This window comes from Uloborus diversus, chromosome 10, assembly GCF_026930045.1.
Source record: "Uloborus diversus isolate 005 chromosome 10, Udiv.v.3.1, whole genome shotgun sequence".
Classification (NCBI taxonomy): Eukaryota; Metazoa; Arthropoda; class Arachnida; order Araneae; family Uloboridae; genus Uloborus; species Uloborus diversus.
Genome location: NC_072740.1, coordinates 41,976,095 through 41,999,650, shown reverse-complemented (window position 1 = coordinate 41,999,650; position 23,556 = coordinate 41,976,095). Strand labels below are relative to the sequence as shown.

The following is a 23,556-nucleotide window of genomic DNA, read 5'->3' as shown; positions in this document are numbered from 1 at the left end:
TCAGCTATGTTATGATAGATTTGCTTCCAATCCAAAGTAATATGTAGATAGAAATATACCATTTGATTCCGCTGTACTCAATGTGGCTACAATACGTAGATAGCGGTCGCATGAAACCTCATTATAGTAGTCAAACATATGTAGGGATATCTATGAAAGGTCCACACAACTATACATCTGTTACTTTGTCATACTTAAATGCTGTACCTTAACTTTAAACTCAATTACTGAACCATGCCTGGCATTACCGCTCAATCAACTGATAAATAAACTATAAAAAATTCTGAATCTTTTATGCAAACTCCTTAAGCTTTCTGGTTCTATTTCGAAAAAACTTGTGTTGACTGGGCTGTTCATGTTTTCCCTTAAGTGAGTGGCATTTCCCTTCTTTCCCCTGAAATGCACCAAAAACTGATTTGAAAAATTGGATTCCATAGGAGATATTTAATGCACTTTAATGAGAGAAATATCGAAAAACTTAAAATACTCGAAAATATTGGTTTAATTTTCATTTATCTAATGCTAATTGAATCGGAAAAATTTGAAGTTTTTAAAAACATTTTTCCATTTTTGCAAAGCATTTAACCATTTATTCATGCCAAATTTTTTTCGAATAAATGTATGAAATAGTTTGCCTATTTTCCATTAACAAAACTGGAGATAAATATCTTTGCTTTAAAAAACACGTTTGTCTAGACTGTAGCTGTTTCACGGTCAGTTATAGAATCTACTCAGAAAGCAAGGTATTAAAAAAACTCAAAGCTGATAAACTACTTGTGCTCTCGAAAGCTGAGAATAAACTTCCAACTCGTAACTATGAAGGATGAAGAAATATATTCCTCATCCTGTCCTCAATCAGTTCCACATTTGAAGGAATATTCAAACACTCTTTCCAGAAGTTAGGACATTTTCTAACAGCTCTTCACTAATCGGTATAAGCATTTCATTACAGCAATAAAAACATAACGCAGTCAAAATTACACTACAATTTTGAAGTTTTATTTTCACTTAGTAATACTTATGTTAACTGAGTAAGGTATCATTAAAATTTACCTGTAGCCATCAAATCCATCATCGGAACCATTTATAGTAAGAACAGGTGCACGAGCATAGGCTTTGGCAACGCGCCTATTTCTTTCCATTACTATCATTTTTGCCCATATCTCGTCATCTATTTGCTTCCACTTGTTCAAAACCTCTTGTATGTGATCCTAAAAAACGAAAAAAGTTACATTTTAGAATCTTTTGATTTAAAAATACTTGTTGCAAATCAACTATTCAGTTATTGCTTTTACAATGCTAGTCTAAGAGCGAAAGAAACTGCTACACTACTACAGGAAAACCACTCGCGGGAAGGTAAAGGGCTTTATCTACAGAAATGAGTTTTAGATATTTGAAGAAACTGATACCATTCTAGTAGGATAATGCTGTAATTAGGTGTTTCTTTTGTGGTTATTTTCAGCGGAAACAAAATAAGCAAGCTGGCACAATATAGCTAAAGTGCAGTAGATGAAAAAATGAGATACCAAAAACGGCAGTAGATATCAATTTTAGATACTTAGCATGTGAAATAAAATAGGCATTCAATTTTAGGTGTCGTGGATTATTTAAAATTCTTTTTGATATCTGTTAGAAGAAATTTATATTTTTATGCCAAAATTTAATTTTACAGCGAATATTAGAGTTTCATTTAAGCTGTAAAATGTCTGCCACATTTTAAACAATCAAATGCATTAAAGCCGAGAACTAAATTAAAAATGCAGCAATAGGAATAGCCTCAATAGAAACCAAACATATGTAAAACGATTTGAAATAATTCTGCCACGATGACAGATACTCTACGGAAGTAATTTCATTCTCCATAAAAAGCGGCATAGAATCATAATGTGCAAAATGCTGCATCATAAGACGCAACTATATAATTTACTTTTAACTGCTCAATAAACCAGATGCGTATCTATGCTGACACCCCCCCAAACAAATTTCACAAAATCAACCCGTTTTTGAAATCGCAATTTTCAATTAAGTATATGCAGGCACCAATTGGGATCTCGAATTAATGAAATTTGCCAGATGTGCGTGATGCAATGAGAAGGCTTGCTCAGGTGGCTATCTGCTTAGTTTTATTATTTTTGTGACACTTGATCACTCAAGCAAACATCAAAAGAATTTTCTTTTGAATCCAGGTTTAACATTTGATGTATTTATGAATTACATTGGATGCTTATTTTCCGAGAATAAGCAATTGAATCCAGATTAAAATAATGAAGCAAACGAGTAACCATAACATCCCTGCGAGCAAAATACTTACAACACTTGCAAAATGAAACATTCGCAAAACTAAATCAAAGCTCAATTTTTGACAGAGAGCGTACGCTAGTTATTATCTTATTTAAAGTTCCTTAAAATTATATTCGCCTCGTAGTAGAAATTTGAATTTACGAAGATTTTAAAATCTTAATACCAAACGTTGAGAATTTAATTTTGATAAGAGTATCTATTTGTCAAAGTAAAACAAAATAATAGATTTATGTTTGATAACTTGATGCCACACTTTGTAAAATATGCAACAGTGATCGTACTAAGCTTTATGTTATTATTTGATACACAAAACTTGTTTGAAAGATTATAATCCAAGGATTTAAAGATATTTTAGAATGAGTTAATTACTAGTTTGAATGCTTAAGTATAAAGTTATTTGCAATTATTTTACGAAAGAAAATAAGTCCATTAATATAATTTAGTTCGATTGACACATACCAGTACCTCCCCTTCTAGAGAAAGTTGATTATGGAGTGTTGATAAAGTAAAAACATGCACTGCTCTACAATTGATGTCTGAATCTAGCTCGGGACACGTGAATTTCATTGTGAACTGTTGTCAAAATTGAAACTACAGGCGTGATTGATGATCTTGCTGTTCGAATTGACTATTCAAATGTGTCTAAAAAGTCAACGTCATAGTTATATATTATGCAAAAAAAAAAAAAAAAAAAACATGCTTTCATTGAAATGTAGCAGCAACGGATTCTGCAGCTGCAAATTGCATATTTAACAATCAACATGCCCATCTGAGTCAGGGATTGAAAGTTTAACTCTTAAATTAGGAATATCTGAAAAATCACAATTGAATCGATTTCAGAAAAGGCGTAAGTTCAATGGATTTCCGTAGGACTTATTAAATCAATTATTTCAGAAAAGGCATAAGTCCTACGGAAATCCATTGGACTTACGCCCTTTCTGAAATAATCGATTCAATTGAAAACAGCAAGCTGTCTCACCTGTAATAATAATTATTGACACCGGCCGCGAAAGCCTGCATTCTTACATTGTCTTTCCTGTATTTACTTTCATAAAAGTGGCACCAAAGCAACATGTTAATATTCATCCACTTTTGTAACACTTAGCCCAGTTCGTAAAAAAATCTACCAGTCATTGAGCAGTTTTGGGAAAAAAAAATACGTAGGAAAACTAGGGAGGTTTGACCTATAGGGACTCTTGACCCATGAGGATTTTTTCCATGAAAAGGATATTTAGGGAAAATTTGTCATATTGGTTGACCAGTCACCCAACAGTATTTTGCAAGGACAAGCCATTTCAGAATTTTCAGTGGTTTTCAAGAAATTCAGTGTTTGATGATACTGCACCTTAAAAATAAAGTTAAGATTTTGAAATTTTTCAGATCTTAACCTCCAGTTTTAAGGGGAAAATAATTTTAAAATTATACATGTATCAGTCACTTTTCTAGCTAACTATTGATATACAGTAGTTTTATGTAAATTTAATCAAAGTTGTTAAAAATGTAAGGTAAACAAAAAAAGCTAAAACTAGGGAGACTTTATCTAAAGACTAATTTGATTTTTTTTTTCAATGAATTTTTATTCTTGAATAGATAAAATATTGATTTAGGCCTTATGATTTAATTTTATTCAAGCAATAACTAATATTGTGAATATGAAAGGCTGATTTTTTATGAGTAACTTATATAATTTGTTCTTAACATTTGAGAAATAACTAAAATATAAGTTATAAATTCGACTTCCACTCTCCTGCTGATATTAAGATTATTTATATTAAATACAATTTAACACTTCACTTAAAGAGAGAACATTTTGTATATTCAAACTAGCGTTTTTGATATGAGTCTTTATGAGGGGGTTAAGTCTCCCTTAAGTGTTGGGTCAAATCTCCCTAGCTCTAGGGACCCTTGACCCATTTGCAGTTTTGATGAGCCATTCTTTTGTACCATTTCTACTTAGAGTTATTGGCATATTACCATAACAGGGGCGAGCCAATTAACATCGTTAATTAGCGACAAATTCATCATCCATTATTGGTAAATATACAGGCGAACCAAATTACCTTTTTATTTTCTACTACGGGCAAAGCCGTGCGGGTACCACTAGTTTGCAATAAGAGAGTTTAACCAATTTTAGTTTGTTAAAACTAAAAACGAAACATTGAATTTACAGATATGGTTTCATTAAATTTGTCAAACCCTTATACGGTCATTTTTATCCATTAAGCTTTACAGTGTATTTGTTGACTTAAGATTGTCGCTGCGCCCAGTAGCAGAAACAGGGGTAGTAAAACTCCACTTTTACAGAAAAAATACTATACACTTTAGCTAATGAAGATTTGTACCGTGTTTTCTGGAATAAAATCCACAGGTAGCATGCACTTGTCTTAGCATCTTATTTTAAAGCACTAAAAATAACCAGTCATGGTATTACGGGATTGAACTTTTTATCCGAGACATTGGCCTTCAAATTTGACGTGTTTTAGTAAATATCCGTACCTAAGAAACCTAACGAACATTAGTTACATTCACACTACTTTCCAGCACAGCTCAAAAACGTTTATTTACTGTACACGAAGGTTGGCACTCGCGCTCTTAATGAAATTCATCAAGTTTTTTTTTTCAAAATTTCTATATTACGGCTTAATGCGTTATAGGAATCTAATCATTGTCTAACCACCAATGAGATGGAAAGGCTAACGTCCGGTTTATAGGCGGAAATGGACGCATCTATTAGTTTTCAGGGATACTAAATTTTTATATGAAACTACCGCATTTTAAGTGCAACAATCGAATAACACCCTCACGCCAATCATTAACCTATGATTTCGTAATAATTTAAAAGTTGACTAACATAAGTACATCCATTATACGCCAATTTCATTGTTGATGTCAGAAAGTTACTTGGTCATTTTGGCTATTCTACATATGAGGATTGCTCTGCGCCGATTGATTTTCCGTTTAATCAAATGTCGCCCCCCCCTTATCTTTCTGACTATTTTTATTTGTGTTGCAGACTGCGGAAAAATTTTGTTACTAGAAGCTGCATTTCAAATACAGTGAAACTTGTGTAAGTTGACCACTTGCGGTGCACCACTTTAGTGATCTACTAAAACAGGTGGTCAACTTAAAGGTTGAATTATGATATGGACCTTATTCTTTGCATGAAAATAGCGGTCAACTTCAGGTGGTCAACTTACAAGGGTGATCAACTTCACAGGTTTTACTGTAGTTGAATTAAAATGTTACCTGAATGCTCAAAACCCACTAAGAATTTCAGTATAAGATGATAACTTTCAGTTCTGCAACTGATAACTGGCTGTTTCCGACACCGAAAATGCCACATGTTTGATCTTTGATTTTTAGTTTGGCCTTGTGGCAAAACATTCTATGGAAGGGTGGAGTATGACAACGCAACGACGGAGGTATTTCAAATCCACTCGATTTGCTCTATTAGTCACGATTTATAATGACACGTTCACTTTCAAAAAAATGCATTTCCTTAATTTTTTTTTCGACTCAAAATACTAAAGGTTGAACAATAGCGAGATTTCGACCCCAGCCATACTGAAAGAATCTGAAAATGGGTCACGGGGAGTGATCAAGAACCTGTGGAACTAGTAGAAGCATTCGGAAATGTAATGCATGGAATGAAAAGGGGAAAAAAATCTTCGAGGTGGTTAAAAGGTTCGCAAAAAGAAAGGCGGTTAAAGAAAGGAAAAGTCGCGTGAGCAATGGCTTAATCGTTGGTGAAAGTTTCAGAAGTTGTTTTCTGCAAATTACAAATTGATGCTTTCTTTTCGAAATTTGATTCATTAGTAACTTTTATAAGTTCTATGAATTGGGGTGGTAGAGGAATAATGCATTTCCTGTTTTTTTAATGTCAAACAACTCATTAAGTTCGTACTCTAGTTTTAAGAGCAAATACTAAGTCACTATTTAATTTAAATCAGTTAATTTTTACTCTGCCGGAAGAATTTCTACGAAAGGAAATAAAATATTTCTGTTGAATGTACTAAAACACCAGGGAAAGTAAGCAATGCTAATCACTCAAAGGGTAATATTATACTTTGAGACATGTCACAAATCATTCATACAGTACATCGATCGAGTTTAACATCAACCATGTAGATCTAGGTTCTTCCCTTCAAGATATTTGAGCTATTCCGAGCTGAAAAGCTATTTACAAGCCTTAAAATGACTGAAGCCGTAATACTGATGCCTAGCGAAGATAATATAAAAGTTTAAAAAAAAGATCTGACAAATTTACTGTAAGAAGTACATACAAGTAACAGAAAAACATGCACCGACAAAAGCTCGATATTAATCTGTTATTCAGGGATGGACTTGTCCCAAATGTGACTTCACTGTTTTCGTACTTCTGTTCAAGTATGTGGCTACAAGCTTAGAAGATTTCTGGTCTTTCAATGAACATACCATATGTAATGCATTCTCATAATTTATGTGGAGCTGGAATTTTAACCCAGCAGATGAGTCACCTGCATTATTTCGAAAAGCAAGGTTTACGCCCAATCGGAATCTACGTATTTCAAAAATAAAAAGTTACCTTTAAACCATAACATTATACATTACGTAGTCATTTAGTAGCACTTTATATTTTGTATCAAAAGCAACCTATCATAGGTCAAAAACACAGCAAAGATAAGCTTTATATTCACTTTTAAGCAACGATAGATAAAACTACAATAAACTATATTGCTCTAGGGTCTATTTTAAGTGCAACACAGACAAACTACTGTGGCGGGTTAGTTATTGAATAAAGAGAGCCATTACTGCATATTTTATCTAGCAATGCAATTGTTTCTTGTACAACAGTTGTTTTTACATAGTGTAGCCATTTGGCATAACTTAAATTTTGATTTAAGTTTCTTTATGACTCCACCCTTTAAGTTTCTTAATATGGAAAAAACTTAATATTTTTCCTATTATCTAGTCCATTTTCAGAATCCAATTCTCTGAGAAAATAAAGTCAGGCGTTGTAGGGTTAAGGAAACAGCTTCGGGCTCAGAAATCCGTTACTAAGCTTAAAGGTACATACGACCTTCATCCAGTCACGATCCGGTTTATTCATAATCATTGGCATTCCGAGGCATCTAACGCATTAATTATCCGAAAGGAAACACCTTTCTGAACGAAATTTCAATTTTCCCATCGACAATGTTGGAGCATCGTGATTTAATAGGTAAATTATTGCCTATCAGGATATCAAGGCATACTTCGGATTATGGTAGCATTGTCCAACTAAATTGGGCCCAAAAACAAAGATTAGTTTGAACAATAGATATCCTTTACAAACAACCACTTCAATGATGCCAAATCGCTACTGACACCACTTAAGGTTATTAATGAACGTTGATTCAGATAACGTTAGGTAGTGCCAGAAAAAATCTCGCCAATTAAGTACTTATCGCTTTCATCAGAGTACCTGAAATGAATAGCATTCATATTTTTATGTTTAGAACATTTTCAAATAGTTTTACGTGACTTAAGGATAGTTTGATGATTATTCAGCCCTTAGAATTTAAACGGCTGGTCAAAACCCTAATTTTCGGTAAAAGTCTATTGAGACAAATTTAAATCCAACATTCTTCTTTCCAAGTCAGCAAAATTGTTTTAATCAATGGATTGAGAAAATAAGAAATTTAACTCAAATGCACTGCCTTTATTTGAAATTTTTCTTGATTTTCTCAGAACCACTTTTATAGTATTTTTATATACACCAACAGCTCTTGCAAAAAAGTATCAACTAGATACAATTGAAACTGCGAAAGTAATTATTGCTGAATTTACTACTGCGACGTAAACCTCTAAAATCTAATGTATATGCGACATGTGGATTTCAAATAAAGATCATTTAAAGTTACATGGCGAAAACCGCGGTTTTTCGGGGGAGGGGGGGGGGGGAATTATACAAATTTTCTATAAAACATGCTTTAGTTAACTACTCCGAATTTGACAGTCATTCTCTTTTATCTAATGGAGAGAAACAGACAACAAGGCCTTAAAAGTAACTTAAAAATGAATTCATAGGAAGTGTTAAGAAAACTGGTTTCTTTAAATAAAAAATGGCTCTTGGCGAAAAACCTTGCTTATATTTTCCTCAACAGATTAACAGTTAATGTTAGTCACATTATATAATCATTTTAAGTTTTAGAAAGGTGCAATGAATATTAAAGAAAAAATATTTAGGATGATAGTCTACCTTAAAGGTTACTTTGCACATTTAGAAGAATTTTCATTGTAGAATTTTTACTGCCAATATGTATTTTAAGAGTTAACGAAATTTGAAAAACATAAGTTAATTTAGTATAAAATTTTAGTGTTAGAATTTAAAAGTAGGACTGAAGGATATTAAATCCCTTCGCTCATAATCATTCTATTAATTTTTTTTTTGACATATTTATGCCTTTTTTCAATTTGAGAGAGGCGTTTTCTATTAGTTTGAGGGAAAGTTTACATTCGTGGGAAAAAAAGAATTTTATTACAACGCACAACAAAACACATCTATAATTCTATGAAAACTCTGCTGCCCAAATTGTTTCCCGCAGAAAAAAATATTTACATGCACAGAATGTTAAAGAATGATTTATTTAACACAATAAAGTTGATTTGTTTTTGAAATTTTTTGCATTTTCAAAATTGGTTTGTGACTGAACTAAGTGTGAAATATTTACTTGAGTCAGTACCACTAACCAAAATGTAAGACAGCCGTTTTGCACCACTCAAGCCACTAGGCAAAGGAATAACGCTCCTATTGGGGAAATTAGGATGAAAATTTATGTTACCTCAGAGTCACTGCGGGTAGTAGTGGGTTAAGAATCATATTTAACTTCAAAGCATCTTAATGAATGTATCTGTAAGTAAGTTAATACTAGTTTACTTGACATTTTATATATATAAAAATCAAACGGAAAATTCCGCATAACGACAAATCTGAAAAACAATGCAGTTGAGATATTTAAAATTCTTCATTAAATTTATATTAATGTTTTAAAATTAGGCTAGTGGCGTCAAACTAAGTTTTACATAAAAGATAATTTTTAAAATTTTATTAGAGTTGTCTATCTGGGAAAACATTAAGTCGCATCAGAAGCAGACAATGCAAAAGAAAGGTAAATCTCATTTCAGTGCTACTCATGTCATTTTAAAACTCATTCAGCTTTGCAACGCTAAGTACGTAATGAAAAATTTAATGAAATTTTCTAGTTAGTTTTCGTTCGATAGTTTAAAAAAATAAAATTCCTTTAAAATTAAGAAAATACAAAGCCAAATCTAATGTAAGAAATACCATACGATTAGTATAAAACCCCTTTATTTTTAAATTTGGCGTTTATCCGAGTTCTTGGTGTTTATTTTTTTTTTAGAGTATGGTTTGGGTGAATGGAAGGGTCTGTATTCTTGTTACTTCTTCAGATTTTAAAGAAGGTTCAAGTTATGATTTCATGTCGATATATTATAGTATAAAGTTCATATCCGTTCATAAGAGGTTTTTCAAATATTGAAATATGAAAGATTGATAATTTCGAGAGCAGTTCTCCTTAAGAACTGCTTTCTTTTTGAATCTGACGTAAAGGAAATTTGCAAATTTATTCTATTCTATTGTGACTAAGGAAAAGTTGAAATGATTTTACACAAATAGACATTAAAAACAGCACATTCACTCTTATACATAGATCAGATTGATTATTATAAATATAGGTTTGTACTTCCCCAGAAATCTTGCAACAACCTCTTTTAAAATTCACGTTCGGTTCAATATGGCAGAAGTTGGTCTGGTTTTACTAATAAAAGAAAATAAAACTTGCATTTACAAACTACTATTCAGTCAGGCAACGAATGATATTTACTAACTCGGGACTAGGAACTAATAAATTCCCGCAAGCTTGCGCATGTAATTGGAAAAACTTGCGAGTCGAGCACTTCAAATTTTTAAGTCTGAAAGAACCTACACGTTTTAGAAAGATTTTAGTTTTGCCAAAAACGTCAACAATTAAAGCAACTCTCAATTTGTCATTCAACAATATATTAAAGCATTTTACGCTGAAAGGGCCTTGATCAGTATTTCCGGGAACTCAAAAATAAACTAAGACTCGCTGCTTTAAAGCTGTAGATGAGTTACGCAGACAAGGTCGCGAACTATTGCGTTAAAACCGGACTAAGCGGCAGCACCTTAGATCGACCTACTTTTGGAAGTGCACGTTTGGCAAGTTTAATCCTTCGACCATGTCTATCTTCATGACAAAGGCGTAATTTAACCATTAGCATGACGGCAGCGGGATGAGATTGTAGTTATTGCTTAGCAAAGGAACACAATGCATCAATCATTAACTCGTTTTCTTTAGATAATGCATTTAAATATCTAGATGAAACGACTTCATTTTAAGCACTTCAATCCCTGTTTAGTAGGTGGGAAATTTATGATAGTAATTGGCTACCACTTGAGAAGAAATGTGGGGAAAGTTTGAAAATGAATACCGCATGACATTCCATTCCAGTTTTGTAAATTAAGCTACTAATTCAAATATCTAACTTTAGCTGAAGTGTCCCTTTAGACCGACATTTTGGTCAGATATTGAAACAGAATTTCATTTTGTTATTGTGGGAACAGCTATGTATTTCTTTATATGATGTATGGCCTGGGCCCAATTTCCCAATAGGCAGATTGCCTAGTAGGCAGTTGCCTAGGGCGGCAATTTTACTTTACCACACATTTTAATTGAATGTTATTCTTGAAAATAAATTAGCATTATTTCATTTTTCACAGAAACAATTTTTCTTGTAATTTAATGATTACTTTCAAACATCTTACGAAAATTATGTTTTTCAAACATGATTTGATCCGCATAAAATAGTAAGTGAAGACGAAAAACAGGTGTCAATTTCAGAAAGTGTCGTTGCGTTTATCCAGAAGTCGCAACAAGTTTGTAGTTTAAAATTTTTAGTGCTATACTAAAGTTTATTCAATATTGGTTTCTTGAGTGATTGACGTTTAGTTTCTTTTTTACATCAATATTTAAAAATTTATTTGTTACTAAGTCTCGGAGGTAAATGAAAATGAGTGATGTTTGAAATTGAGTTTTGATTGCGATTACATGCATAGCATGAAGTTAATAAAAAATATGACATTCATGCCCTTTGAAATGTGCTTTTTCAGTATATAAAAATGTAACAAGTTTTGTTACGAACACCCCTGTCACAAATACCGTGAAATACCCCAGAAAGAGAACATGTTTTATGAAACTAGAGGGGCATGAAAACAATCATACTCTATTAATTGATAATTGTAAATAAATATACATATTGTAAATATTATTTAAATCAGTATTATGTGAATCGCTTGATAACTTTCACAAGAGCAGTATCTGAGCAACCCCCCTCCCCATGTACAAAATTAAATATAAACAGAGGCGCAACGAACTAAAATTTTTGGGAGGAGGAAAACTAAGTTCACCGAATGATAAAACACAAGCTTACATGCTTATTATACATACGTGAGGTTAACATTTAAGGAGAAGGTACGTTAGGTATCATTAACAAACAATTTTAAAAAGTTAAAAAGAATATGTTGCAATATTATCGCCAAATTTTCCGCATCGTCTGCAAAATTTGACGAATAAGGAATTTTTTGAGAGCTTGACAGTTTAAATTTCGGGAAAACTTTTGTGCGTGTTTGAGTTTTGCTTCTTTTAGAGGGGAGGGGGCGGCAGATTTCAAATCTGCCTAAGGGCGGCATGGAGCTAAATTCTGCCCTGTGTATGGCATCCAATTACTGTTGAAAAGTAAATTTTAAGTTCGACTCTCCAACTACATAAATGCCATACATAATTACAGTATATGTAGTAACTATAAGTTTCTTTTAACTGGTCTAAGGACCTTTAACCTTCAAAGTTTGACTTTCTGGAATATATGCTACGCATAATTTAATTCTGAACAATATGATACCTTATTCAGTAAGTTACCGCCCTATAGCCAGGGCTAAGGCAGAAATACACCGCCAGCTCAGTCATTTCCAGCCGAGGACTGCAGTTTCGTGCGAAAAAGCACTCATCAGCCCGGCATAGGAGTGATTGAGCTGGAGGTGGAAAACCTCTTAAGGAAGCCTAGAGTGCCAAACAAAACCGGTAACTAATACAGAATCAACACTGACCAGACGAGTGACCGAAACAATGGTTCGGTTCAACTCGAATATTGAAGGCAAGGCAGGTATATTCAGTAAGTTACCGCCCTATAGCCAGGGCTAAGGCAGAAATAAACCGCCAGCTCAGCTCGGTCAATTCCAGCCGAGGACGCAGCACGAAACTGCAGTCCTCGGCTGGAATTGAAAGAACTGGCGGTGTGTTTCGTGTAATTTAATACCTTATTTATTTCCATACGCAAAAAACTAAGCTATCGCAAAAATGCGTGAACTTTCCCCATAGATTTATGTTAACAGCAGCTGTTAAAGCCTTTTTTCTCAGGTGCCGAAAGTTTTATATTTCCGTAAAATTTTTCATGCATGCTTGTCTGGTTTATTTTTATGATCTGAACCTAAATTTTAACTAAAAATGAAAGTTAATATCAAAAATATATTTTTGCCCAAAATTTTCGTATAACTTATGAAATTAAAAAAAAAATTACAAAAATAAGTAAATTTAGGTTCATATCATAAAAATAAGTCAGACAAACATACCTTAAAAGTTTTACGGAAATATATAAGAAACTAAGATATCACGTACGCAAAACGAGAAACGGCACCTGAGAAAAAGAAGCTTAAACAGCTGCTGTTAACAAATCTCAATGGGGGAAAGGTTACTCATTTTTACGATAACTTGGGAAAGTTTTTTCCCGTATGGTAATAAATAAGGTGACAAACTGTTCAGAACTAAATTGTGTATAAATTTTTTCCAGAAAGTCGAACATTTTGAAGGTTAAAGGTCATTAGACCCCTTAAAGAAATTTAACCTCTATCTAGAGTAAAATGTAATAACTTACCATTTTATAACTAATTAGCATTATTTTCAGTGAAATGTTTGTCCTGGTGAAAGTGCTTCTAGAAAAAGGGAACCAATAGCCGCTCCCTCCCCCCCCATTGGGGAGTTTTGTAGATGCCTCGTGACTATTAGAAACACGATCTGTCTATTGAAATTCAGATTCCTATTCAATACCTTTACATTTGTCTGCAGTAAGTTAACGAAGGAAAAAACCATTTTATGCAGTTATTTAACAACTGAAGGAACAGAGAACTGGGTTCCAAAGTTCCGCTGGGTCTTTTGGTGGGACTTCAGCCCAGTCAGAATAACAAAAGTCTTGGGATAAGGACAGGTTGCCGAAAGTTAGTGAATCAATATATAAAGTGCTGTGCTGCAAAATAAGTTCAATGCGTCAAGACGTAACTCAGGGACAAGAATCGCACTTAACGTTAAAATCTGGAACTATTCTGTATCGAAGTTAATGGTTACCACTTTCAACCCCTATGTGTGATGGAATTTAGCTATCATTACATCTATACGTCCTTTTTCGCTCTTATTTTTCAGACCTTTCACTCTAGGGTTACCCCGTACCTGCCACTGTTTGTGGTTTAATCAGTTGGATGGAACCCTGAAGAGAGCCGATTTTTTGATCCAGACCAGGAGCCGAGCAATCTCTCGTCCCACTCTTATCTTCATTCCTCTCAGCATGAAGCTATAAAATTGCCACATTCCACGAAAGATGGGCCGATTTCCATGCAGATGCGGAGAATCGAACCTATGTCGTCTTTTACACGAGGAACGACCTTTCATGGACCATATTATTTATTAAAATATTTCGTTAACTATATTTCCTATTCACCATTTGTAGTGTAGCTCAGGTTTTTTTTTGCTATTCAGACAAATTACTTTAAAATGGAGACTTAACATTCTATGCTATCGTTGACTAGAAAACTTATCTGTAGTTAATACCTGTGAAGTTAACACTAAGGTTAAACTAGTTTAAAATTTATGTTAACGCGGAGGAAATTGTATGAAAATTTATGACAGTATTTGTCAAGATTATTTTGTGTAATAAAAAATTTAAATAAAATCAAAAAACCCGACTGCGTAAAAACCAAAAAGAAAAATGTATAAGCCAGTAGTTTAGAATGTATAAAGTACTACTGAATAACGACACCACTGAAATAGTTTTATATCCGTACACAGATAAGACAAATCAAATTCAAAAGCAGAATAGAAGGATCAACAGCCGAGGCCCATTCTTTTCTGATTCAAGGAACCCCGTAAAATTTGAATGGCCCCCGACTGTTGATCCTTCTATTCTTTTTGAATTTATGATTTGTCTTATTATTGGTTATAAAACTATTTCAACGGTGTAATTATTCAGTAGTACTTAATACATTCTAAACTACTGGCTTATACATTTTTCTTTTTAGGTTTTTACGCAGTTGGGTTTTTTGTTTTTATTTAATAATTTTTTACTTTACACTTTAGTTAATTTTCATTGACTTAGTTATGATAAGACGGTATATTTCGCAACCTTGTCATTTCATCGAGAGCGTTTGTATCGTGAGGTTTATTAAGTAACTTGCGGTGGTCTAAACTACAGATAATTAGTCCCTCTAGGGACCTAACTCGGCTTAAAGCTATTTGTGCTTGACCTTCGACAAAATTGCGCGAACTTAAGTGAACCACAACACAGCTATATGAACAGCCTGTATAACTCATGATAACGCGAAATCGGAAACGTCGTCAGTCAAATCTTTCTCGTAAAAGTAAAAAAGCATCTCAAGAAAGAACACGTCGCGAAACTCAGTCCCTTGAATCAAGGCAAAAACAAATACAACATGTTAGAGATGAAAATAGAGCTAGTCGACTTTCTTCTGGTGCTTTTTGAACAGGTTTATTTTGATGAGGACTACAATCTGAGTGTCTTGCCTTCGCTACGCATGATGTATTTTTTTATCACAGTACAGAATACATATAAAGAACACATGAAAGAATTTACAGCAGAAAGAGGGGAAGTACATCCGGAGCGAGGGTGTCTTGATCCACCGTCTCTAGTGGGAGAAGCAATCGCTTAGACCACTCGGCCACTGAGACCCTAATTAGTAGACTTAGTAAACAAAAAATTCAGGCAGTGAAAACTACTTGCATTTGTCGCACGCAGGTAGCGTGCGACACAGTGTGCGGCACCCAGCGTGCGCCTATCCCAAACTGACAAAATGGCAACTGGTTTTTGAAATGGTACTTTTTATTACTGTCATGTGTTTAGTGACACTCCCAAGGCTAAGACAAATCGATTGACGTAAGAATTACCAAAATTGGCCAAGACGTTTAGCCTGTAGAACGCCACATAGGAATAGGCATACATAGACGAATAAACACATTACCCTCCTTTGCGTCGCGCACGTGCAGTCGGGAATAAGTACTGGAAGATATTTCAGGTACTTTAAGCTTGATTACACTACAACCTAGACTATGAATGAAATGCATTGAAAACAAAGGTAAGTTTGAATACAAATGAAGGATATTATATTACAGTAAAATTCGACTCAGTGCATGTCTAAAGGTCATTGGACCTCAAGTTACAAAAATACAGAAGCACCATGTTTTTACCTTTATCTTGTCCCTGCAAAAAAAAAAGTTGCTGGTACAGTGGCACCAAAGTATTTTAAGCGATAAAGAAGCGGATTACAGCCAAGTTGAATTACAAACCTGACAATCCGAGTACACTAATTTGTGGATCTGAATTATTTGTAACTGCTAAATAAAAGAATTATCAAAGGAAGAACTGTATTGTGTATTCAGATGCTTAAGACACTGTTAAATAGCACTTTTGTTCATAAGCAAAGAACAGTCAAAGAATACAAAAGCAACGCTGCTTTGGTTTAAATATTGATCAAGTAATCAATTTTCAGCAGCAACTAAACTTGGAAATTTGCAATCCGGACATTTTATACTGTAAGTTTTTGATACGTTCTTGGCAAAAGATGGCACCCATTAAGTTCAAATCGAATTATAAGTAACTTATCTGAAACTATTTGCCAGTGCAAAACTATCGATATTCAGACGCTCAGACACCCCCTGAACAAAAACTTTTGGGAGGTTGAAAATTTTCAATTTGCCTAATGAATTTTGAAATTTACTGAATGTATGCACATACCAACAAATGAGAAAAGGCATTGGGAATAAGTGTAAAAAAAAGTAGTACAATATAGTCTCCAAATTTACTGAATCGTCGGGCAATATGTCAATTAAGGAAAATGTTTGGTAGATCACAGTTACCTCCCATCGGGGCGTCCCTACGCCGAAACTAAGCTCTTCCCAGCCTTGTCGACCAATAAAACTTAATGGCACGTGAGCAGAGCGCTCGACATTAAACACTTATTTTATTATTCCCGGTTCCTGGACACTCGTTTTTACCTCCTGATAGGGTCTTCGGAAATAGAGAAAAGAAATAAAACTGAAATTAAATATTACTGGAAACTTATTTGGACGTTATTTGAGCTTTTGAAACTGCCAAAAAAATTTACTAGACCTGTAAAGTGACCATCGGTGTCCTGCAAATCACCAATTTGTGAGTCACATTATGGTGATCTTATGTATACCAATCCAGTGTTGACTTCATAAAAAATTTTAAGCTTCTAGTTTAAGAGGGAAACTTAACCATAATTTTACTAGTTTTAATTTCAAATTAATGTTCTTTCATGATATTTTTCAATTGCTCAACATTTTGTGCTTATTAAAATTAGCAGTAATAAAACCTAATACTTAACCAATGGGTCTGTTTAATGTTATTCTTTTTAGTCTAAACAAAACTGATCTCACCCAAGGTGCGAAACAAAACTTATTTTCAAACTTTGTCTTTCCTAAAAAAATGTTGGAAATTTAAATTAAACTTTTATTCAATTAAAGATTGCAACAATTTTATAAAATTTGACGAAAAATAGAAATCTGCTTTTTAATTACTATAAAATCTGTTCTAATGAATACGACTAATTTTTAAACTTCACTACTCAAACTCAACATCTATTCAAAAGTATGGATTGACAGCAGCAGTATGAGTAGCAGAACATGCTTTGCTCAAACCTTTTAGAATTTTATTCCTTCTTTATTCAATTAATTTACTCAAATGATTAGGCCACGACAGGCAATTTCACCGCAGAGACTGAACCGAAGCAGGTTTCAGATATAGGTTGATCGCCGGAAGTCATCTCATGACCCGTGCGACAATCAGGCCATTGCTTATACTTTTACTTTCAACATTTACATTAAAGAAAATCTTATTAATTATTGGACGGGAAGACTTATACGTAAATAAACTTTTACTGCAGTAATATAGTATTTATTTTCGTACATGCTAAATAAAGTTTTCACATTTTGAAGATTTTCTTTGTGTTTGTAAAAAGGAATCTTAATAGAAATAGCTAGAATTAAAACTAAGTACATTCCATTTTTTTAGAAAGCAAATATCTTCAGAAAAACACTGCAAAACAGCCTTTTAATGTACGCATTTGTTTAGCTTTGTTTTAGGAATTATTATATTCGCATGCTTTAAAAATATTGAAAACATTAGAAATAAAATTACAACATTTTATATCAGTTCAAAGTTTATAACTAATGATATTAACATTGATAAACATTTATGAAAAATGCTATTTTACAATCTTTAGCATTGAAATAAAAAAATTTCGTATTTTTCCATAAAATCAACTTTATTCTAATGGGAAGAAGCATAAGGTTGCCTTAAAATTGAGTCATTATTTTGTTGTAATGTCCAGAAACATTTAAAAGTAATATTAAATAAAAGTAATTTAATTCGAAAAATTCCGTGTGAAGCATTTGCGCTTAACAAAAGGAATTCCAAAAACCAGGTTTTTCAGGGATTTTTTTTTAATGGCAAAATGAGACTCCTTATTTTTCGAAATCGAAAAGATGTCTTTACTTTTGAAGTTTGATGAAAGTAAGTTCTAGCGTACATTCCCCCAATGAAAAAATCTTTGAGAAATATAATACAGCGATTTACCATGTTAAAATAAACTTTTCATTTTCATTATTTCAATGCAACATAACTGCGGTTTAGAATCATGCTCCATGGAGTTAAAATTATATATTCATGAAAATTTGGATCAAAATTCAGCTGAGAGAACATAGTCATTCAAAAACTACATTTTCAGGCCCATGGGAGGATAGATAAAATTACCTTCACCTTATTAAGACTTCCACTGAGCTAATGAGCCTTCATCTCGAGATGCTATATACGTATTAAAGCAATGCGGAGTAAAGCTACATAATACTTGATTTGGAAATAGATACCTTACTTTTTTAAAAATATGTTTAAAACTATGTTGCGATTTACCATGTTAAAATTAATGTCGTGTGTACTGATATTAAGGGAACTACAGCTTTGAATCCGGCAAGGCGTATAAATTATCTATTCATTGATATTTTTATCAGAATTCTGCTAAAAAAAGACATCAGAATGATATGTTTCGGGCCTTGAGGATTCTAACTGACTACCTCTGTATAGTTAGCAAAACTCATTAACCAATTGAACCAATGAATGCATTTCGCAATGCAGTACATTGAAGCATTGGGTAACTAAAAACAGTGTCTTTTCGATGAAATCTTAATATGAAGTATCTTTAAAATGATGCTTTACCTTTGAAGTTTTAAGTATTCAGAAACACTTTTTAGAAATACACATGATTGATATTAATTTAATGCATCGATTATAAGTACTTTAGAACATACAGTATCAAAAATATAAGTTTTACGAAAAGTGGAAGTCTAGTTTAATTATATTCTTTCTTTAAGTTTACATCCGAGCCCAGCACCACTTTTGAACACTTAAAGAGATTGTCGCATACAGTATTAGGAATGTACATATATTTTAATTGTTTATTTTTCATATGTTTCGAGAAACCATTATGTAATTTAGTTGTTTCTGCATTCAGTTAATCTAAAATCAAGAAAATTGGTAAATATGATTACTATAACTCAATACTAGAATGCTGCGTCGCAGTGGCTGCTGTAGCATCGAAAAGTAAACTACTTCGTGGACAGATTTCTGTCAAATTTGTTTCCGAGATTCGTTTTTCCTAAGTTCAGATATATGTATTATAAACTTTAATAAATAAAATTAATATTGATGAATTTTCACGAATAAGTAAATAGTGATTCTTGTTCTGACGAGAGGCAAAAAATTTATCTTGAAAGAATAATTAGTCGGCCATTCTAAAATCGTGCCATATGACAAATTTTTCTAGTTTATTGTTACTCTTTTTTTCAATGAAAGTCATTTGACTTATAATTTTGTACTTATTTAGTACACAAAGCTCAAAACTGGTCTTTCAAGATATATCGAGTAACTAAATTTCATAAAACAAACAACAAAAGGTATAAATGTTAAATAATTTAAATATTTTGTTCATTTCTGTAATGCAACTAGAAAGATTAAACATCTAGCTGCAAATTTCCTTTAAGATTTAAATAATCATATACATTTTTATCATGTGACGACAGTTTTAAAGCACAAAGTTTACCAAGATGGGTAGCTCGTCAAATTTCTTGCAAATTAAGGAAATAAAAGCTCTTAGCTGAAATGGTATCTTCTCACGGCTAGCATATAAAGTATTTTATATGCTAAATTCTCAAAATTCAAAAGGTAAATGTTGGATGCAGTTTTTTTTAAAAATACCTCCCTGGAAGGTAAAGGACACTATGGCACAAGAACAAAACTTTCCATGCTTTGTTTAAAGTTCTTTTTCTCTATTATTACTTTAGTGGATCATTTTTTGAGGTTTATTACAGTAGTTTTTTCAATGAGTTAAAATTTTAAAATGTTTTCAATTATTTTATGTAGTGCATTTTACCTCCTTGGTTGAAGATATGTTTAATATTTTGAAGCATGACTAACCACTCATTTCATTCGTAAAACACCAACTTACTTTTAAAAATGAAAATCCAATGAAGTTGCAAAATATTGTTATCCATTGTCACATTCAGTGAAAATTTTTAAAACCCTCCTAAGAATTGGGTAGATTCTGGTTTACCACAGCTAATAGAACCCATCGTCGTTCGAAAATTCAAGCTCATTTTCGGGAACGATGTCGGGAAAAATTCAGTTTGAAAAATTTGAAGGTAAAAAATAAAACCTAATTTCCGTAATAGGTTCAAGTAGCGAGACTTCTTTAAAAGTGGCAAACTTATTTTTTGCTGCACTAATGAGATAAGTATTTGTAAATAATATGCACCTCAAAGTGTTATTGTAAAATGTTTGAGCTATCTCCAAAGCATGGAGAATAAATTTTCCTCCCCGTCTCCACGAAATTAAATGATTTGGATTTTACAAGCCATTAAAAACTTGCCTGAGTATCCAACTGTGGTAAATTCAGCCTCCGATGCTGAAACTTTGTCTGGATTAAAATTTTAGTATCAAATATTTACTTTTGTAAACAGTTCCAAGCATATTTGCTTTCTAAAATAAAATGTGGGTCAAAGGAATGTTAATACCATTGACGCCGCGGCAAGACTTGAAAATAAAAAAATTGGGCCCAACATCCTTTGTAAAGAATTAATATTTACTGCTGCATTAGTCAACCTTCTTTTACCACTATAATTTTGTAAACACTGCTTTCTAAAAGGAATCTTTAAACCAACGCTTTTTCTAAAAGAAACTAGTTTTAAAATTTATGAATTTATTTCATCTCGATTATATTAAAACTTCAGGTCTTCATAACCATTTTTTTTAAACCGAAATAGCTTAAGTATCAAAAACTGGATTTTTTAATGCCCAGTAAACTAGTTCATCAAAAGAAAGCAATAACGTAGAAAGACCAAATGTCCCAGCAGTAGACTATCCTTGATTATATATACAAATCTATGCACAAAGTCAACAAGTAAGGGCACTACATGCAAAGAAATCTCAAGTATTAGTTTTTTTAACTCCAACACTAAATAGATAAAAAAAACAACCCAGATTTATAACAGTTGTTAGACCATTTTCCAGACAATGCACGATGAATTCTGTTAAATATATTCATAAAATACTGATCTAGTAAATAAATTATCTAAAAAGCAGCCAAACGCCAAGTTTTAAAAATAATGAAGAAACATTTTTAGCAGTATTATTTTTTTCCGATAGGGATCGCTTTAATTTATTAAAAGTCATACACAATCTATAAAATTTTTCGGTTGAAAACATTGCGATTCCTACTGCACATTTTAAATGATTAAGAGCATGATTAAGTCAATGTATTTTTTTTACATTACATTGTTTCACATTTCCAGAACTAATTTGTTTATTACATGGGTACTATTTACAAATTTTTTTCGAGTCTAAAAGCAGATTGCTATACCACTTACTCTAGCGGCCCAGAGCTACATCGTTGGAAAACTACAATGCGCACAGAGAAGAGTGCATAGAAGAACAATTTTTCCTATAACTAGATACCTGGACACTTTTTCAAAAAACAATGAGCTTCATAAACGGTGACAAGTCAACCCATAGGTGGGCCTCATAACTACAGACACTTCATAAATTTTACAAATTGTCTTACTATTTCAATGAAAAAAAGTCCTATTAGTTTTAAATTACAAAGTAACAAATTCACACAGTTCCTAGTAGATGCAGATAGTATCTCTTACAGTAAGATTTGGAAAAAAGACTTAGCTCTAATAGGAAACTCAATTAAGAATAACTGAAAAATATTACAAATGTAGCCCAGTTAGTTTAGGGGAAAATTTTATTAGATGTTCAAAATGTTAAGTATAGGGAAGAAAGCTCTATACTTCTTCAAAAGGAAACTAAATGACTAAAGCTTAACTTCATAAAGAAGATTTATATTCAATACTACATTGAAGTTTGAATATGTAAGTTTCCCCTAACGCAGAAGTCTTTTGCAGAATATCGATAATCATAGTATACAGTACTAAATAATCAACTTAGGTTTACTTTTTGCAAAATATTTTTGCACGCATTTTAATATCTAAGCATAAAGAACGTTCATTTTTAACAAAGCGATTGATTGTACATGACAAACCGTGTGTTAACTCCCGTGTTCTTTAAATTAAGCAACTTGAAGATTAAAAAAGTTTCTTGCACGATGTTTTGAGCAGTAACATCAAATGTTTGATTACAAAACGTTTTCAATAACTTTCTCTAAAAGCTTTCAACCGCAAACGGCGAATTGCTATTTTTTCTTATTCAGTTACCCGATTGGAAAGAAATCCGTATAAAATGTCACATTCGAATATTATTGAACTACAATCATTTATGTTAACATCGAACCTTGTGAATGAAATTTGCACTACTTCATATTCTTTAGTGTATTTGGCTTCAAAAGAAACTAGCGGAGATTTAATGCTGCACCATTCTATCAATGTTATCAATTTTCTACTTTTTGTACAAAAATGCACCTAATAACTAAGTGTATAATACAATGATTCTGAAATTACCTTTAAAAAGCTACTCTTGAATGCCAAATAAGTTGTTGAGAGGTCATCTAACCGTAATATTCGATTTAATATGGTGTGGGTGGCTGCATGTTGGATGCTGTTTTTGTCCAAAAGGATTCTGCAAGGTCGAGAGGGTCGGGTATTAAGTAGATTCCGAGGGACCTGGATGCGAATCCGGAGGAGTACACCTCCGCTCAAGAAAAGCACCCACGCGCACGGAGCCGGCGAACTTCAAAAAGAATAGAATGCCAACCACGGTCAAATGAAAGCTTGAAGCACGTGTAATTGTCCCGTAATTTTGAATCGGATTTTTATTAATTTAAAATTTATAATTATTACTTAAGTTTGGTAACTGGACATTAGTTTCTTTTCTTTTGTGCAAAAATATGTGAAACCAGCGTTAAAGTACGAGCGAGGATAGTGAAAAGAAAATCTGGATTAAAGTTTCTCTACATAACTACACTAAATTTTTTTAAAAAAAAGAACTTTTTTCAAATTTATGTATTCAAATTTATTGTTAAATCGACACCAAATTACCGAAAATATATTTTGAGGCATCATTTATTCGACTCGTTAAATCAATTTTCCAAGAACATATCCATGGATGCGAACCAACAAGGAAAATTGCGCAACCGAAAGTGTGTCAGTCGTAGCCAAAGGCATTAGTTGATATCCAAGTTGCTACCTTAGTCAGAGTCCAAACAAACCTGTCGTAAGAAACCAGCTTCTTAAGTGAAAGCTATTTACTGGCACAAAACTATTTGTTTTGAAATCAAAATAGATTTCGATTGAAATTTTTGAGATTCATTTGCATGAGGAAAGTATT

General features: G+C 32.8%; 1 protein-coding gene across 1 annotated transcript in view; it reads right to left on the bottom strand.

Moving 5' to 3' along the window:
* The window catches only part of LOC129231433 (uncharacterized), a 61,888-nt gene that overhangs the window by 15,922 nt on the left and 22,410 nt on the right, over positions 1-23,556 (bottom strand). The window contains exon 3 of the mRNA XM_054865747.1: positions 1,054-1,211. Coding sequence (XP_054721722.1) covers positions 1,054-1,211 — 158 coding nt within the window. The remainder of the gene's footprint in view (positions 1-1,053; positions 1,212-23,556) is intronic.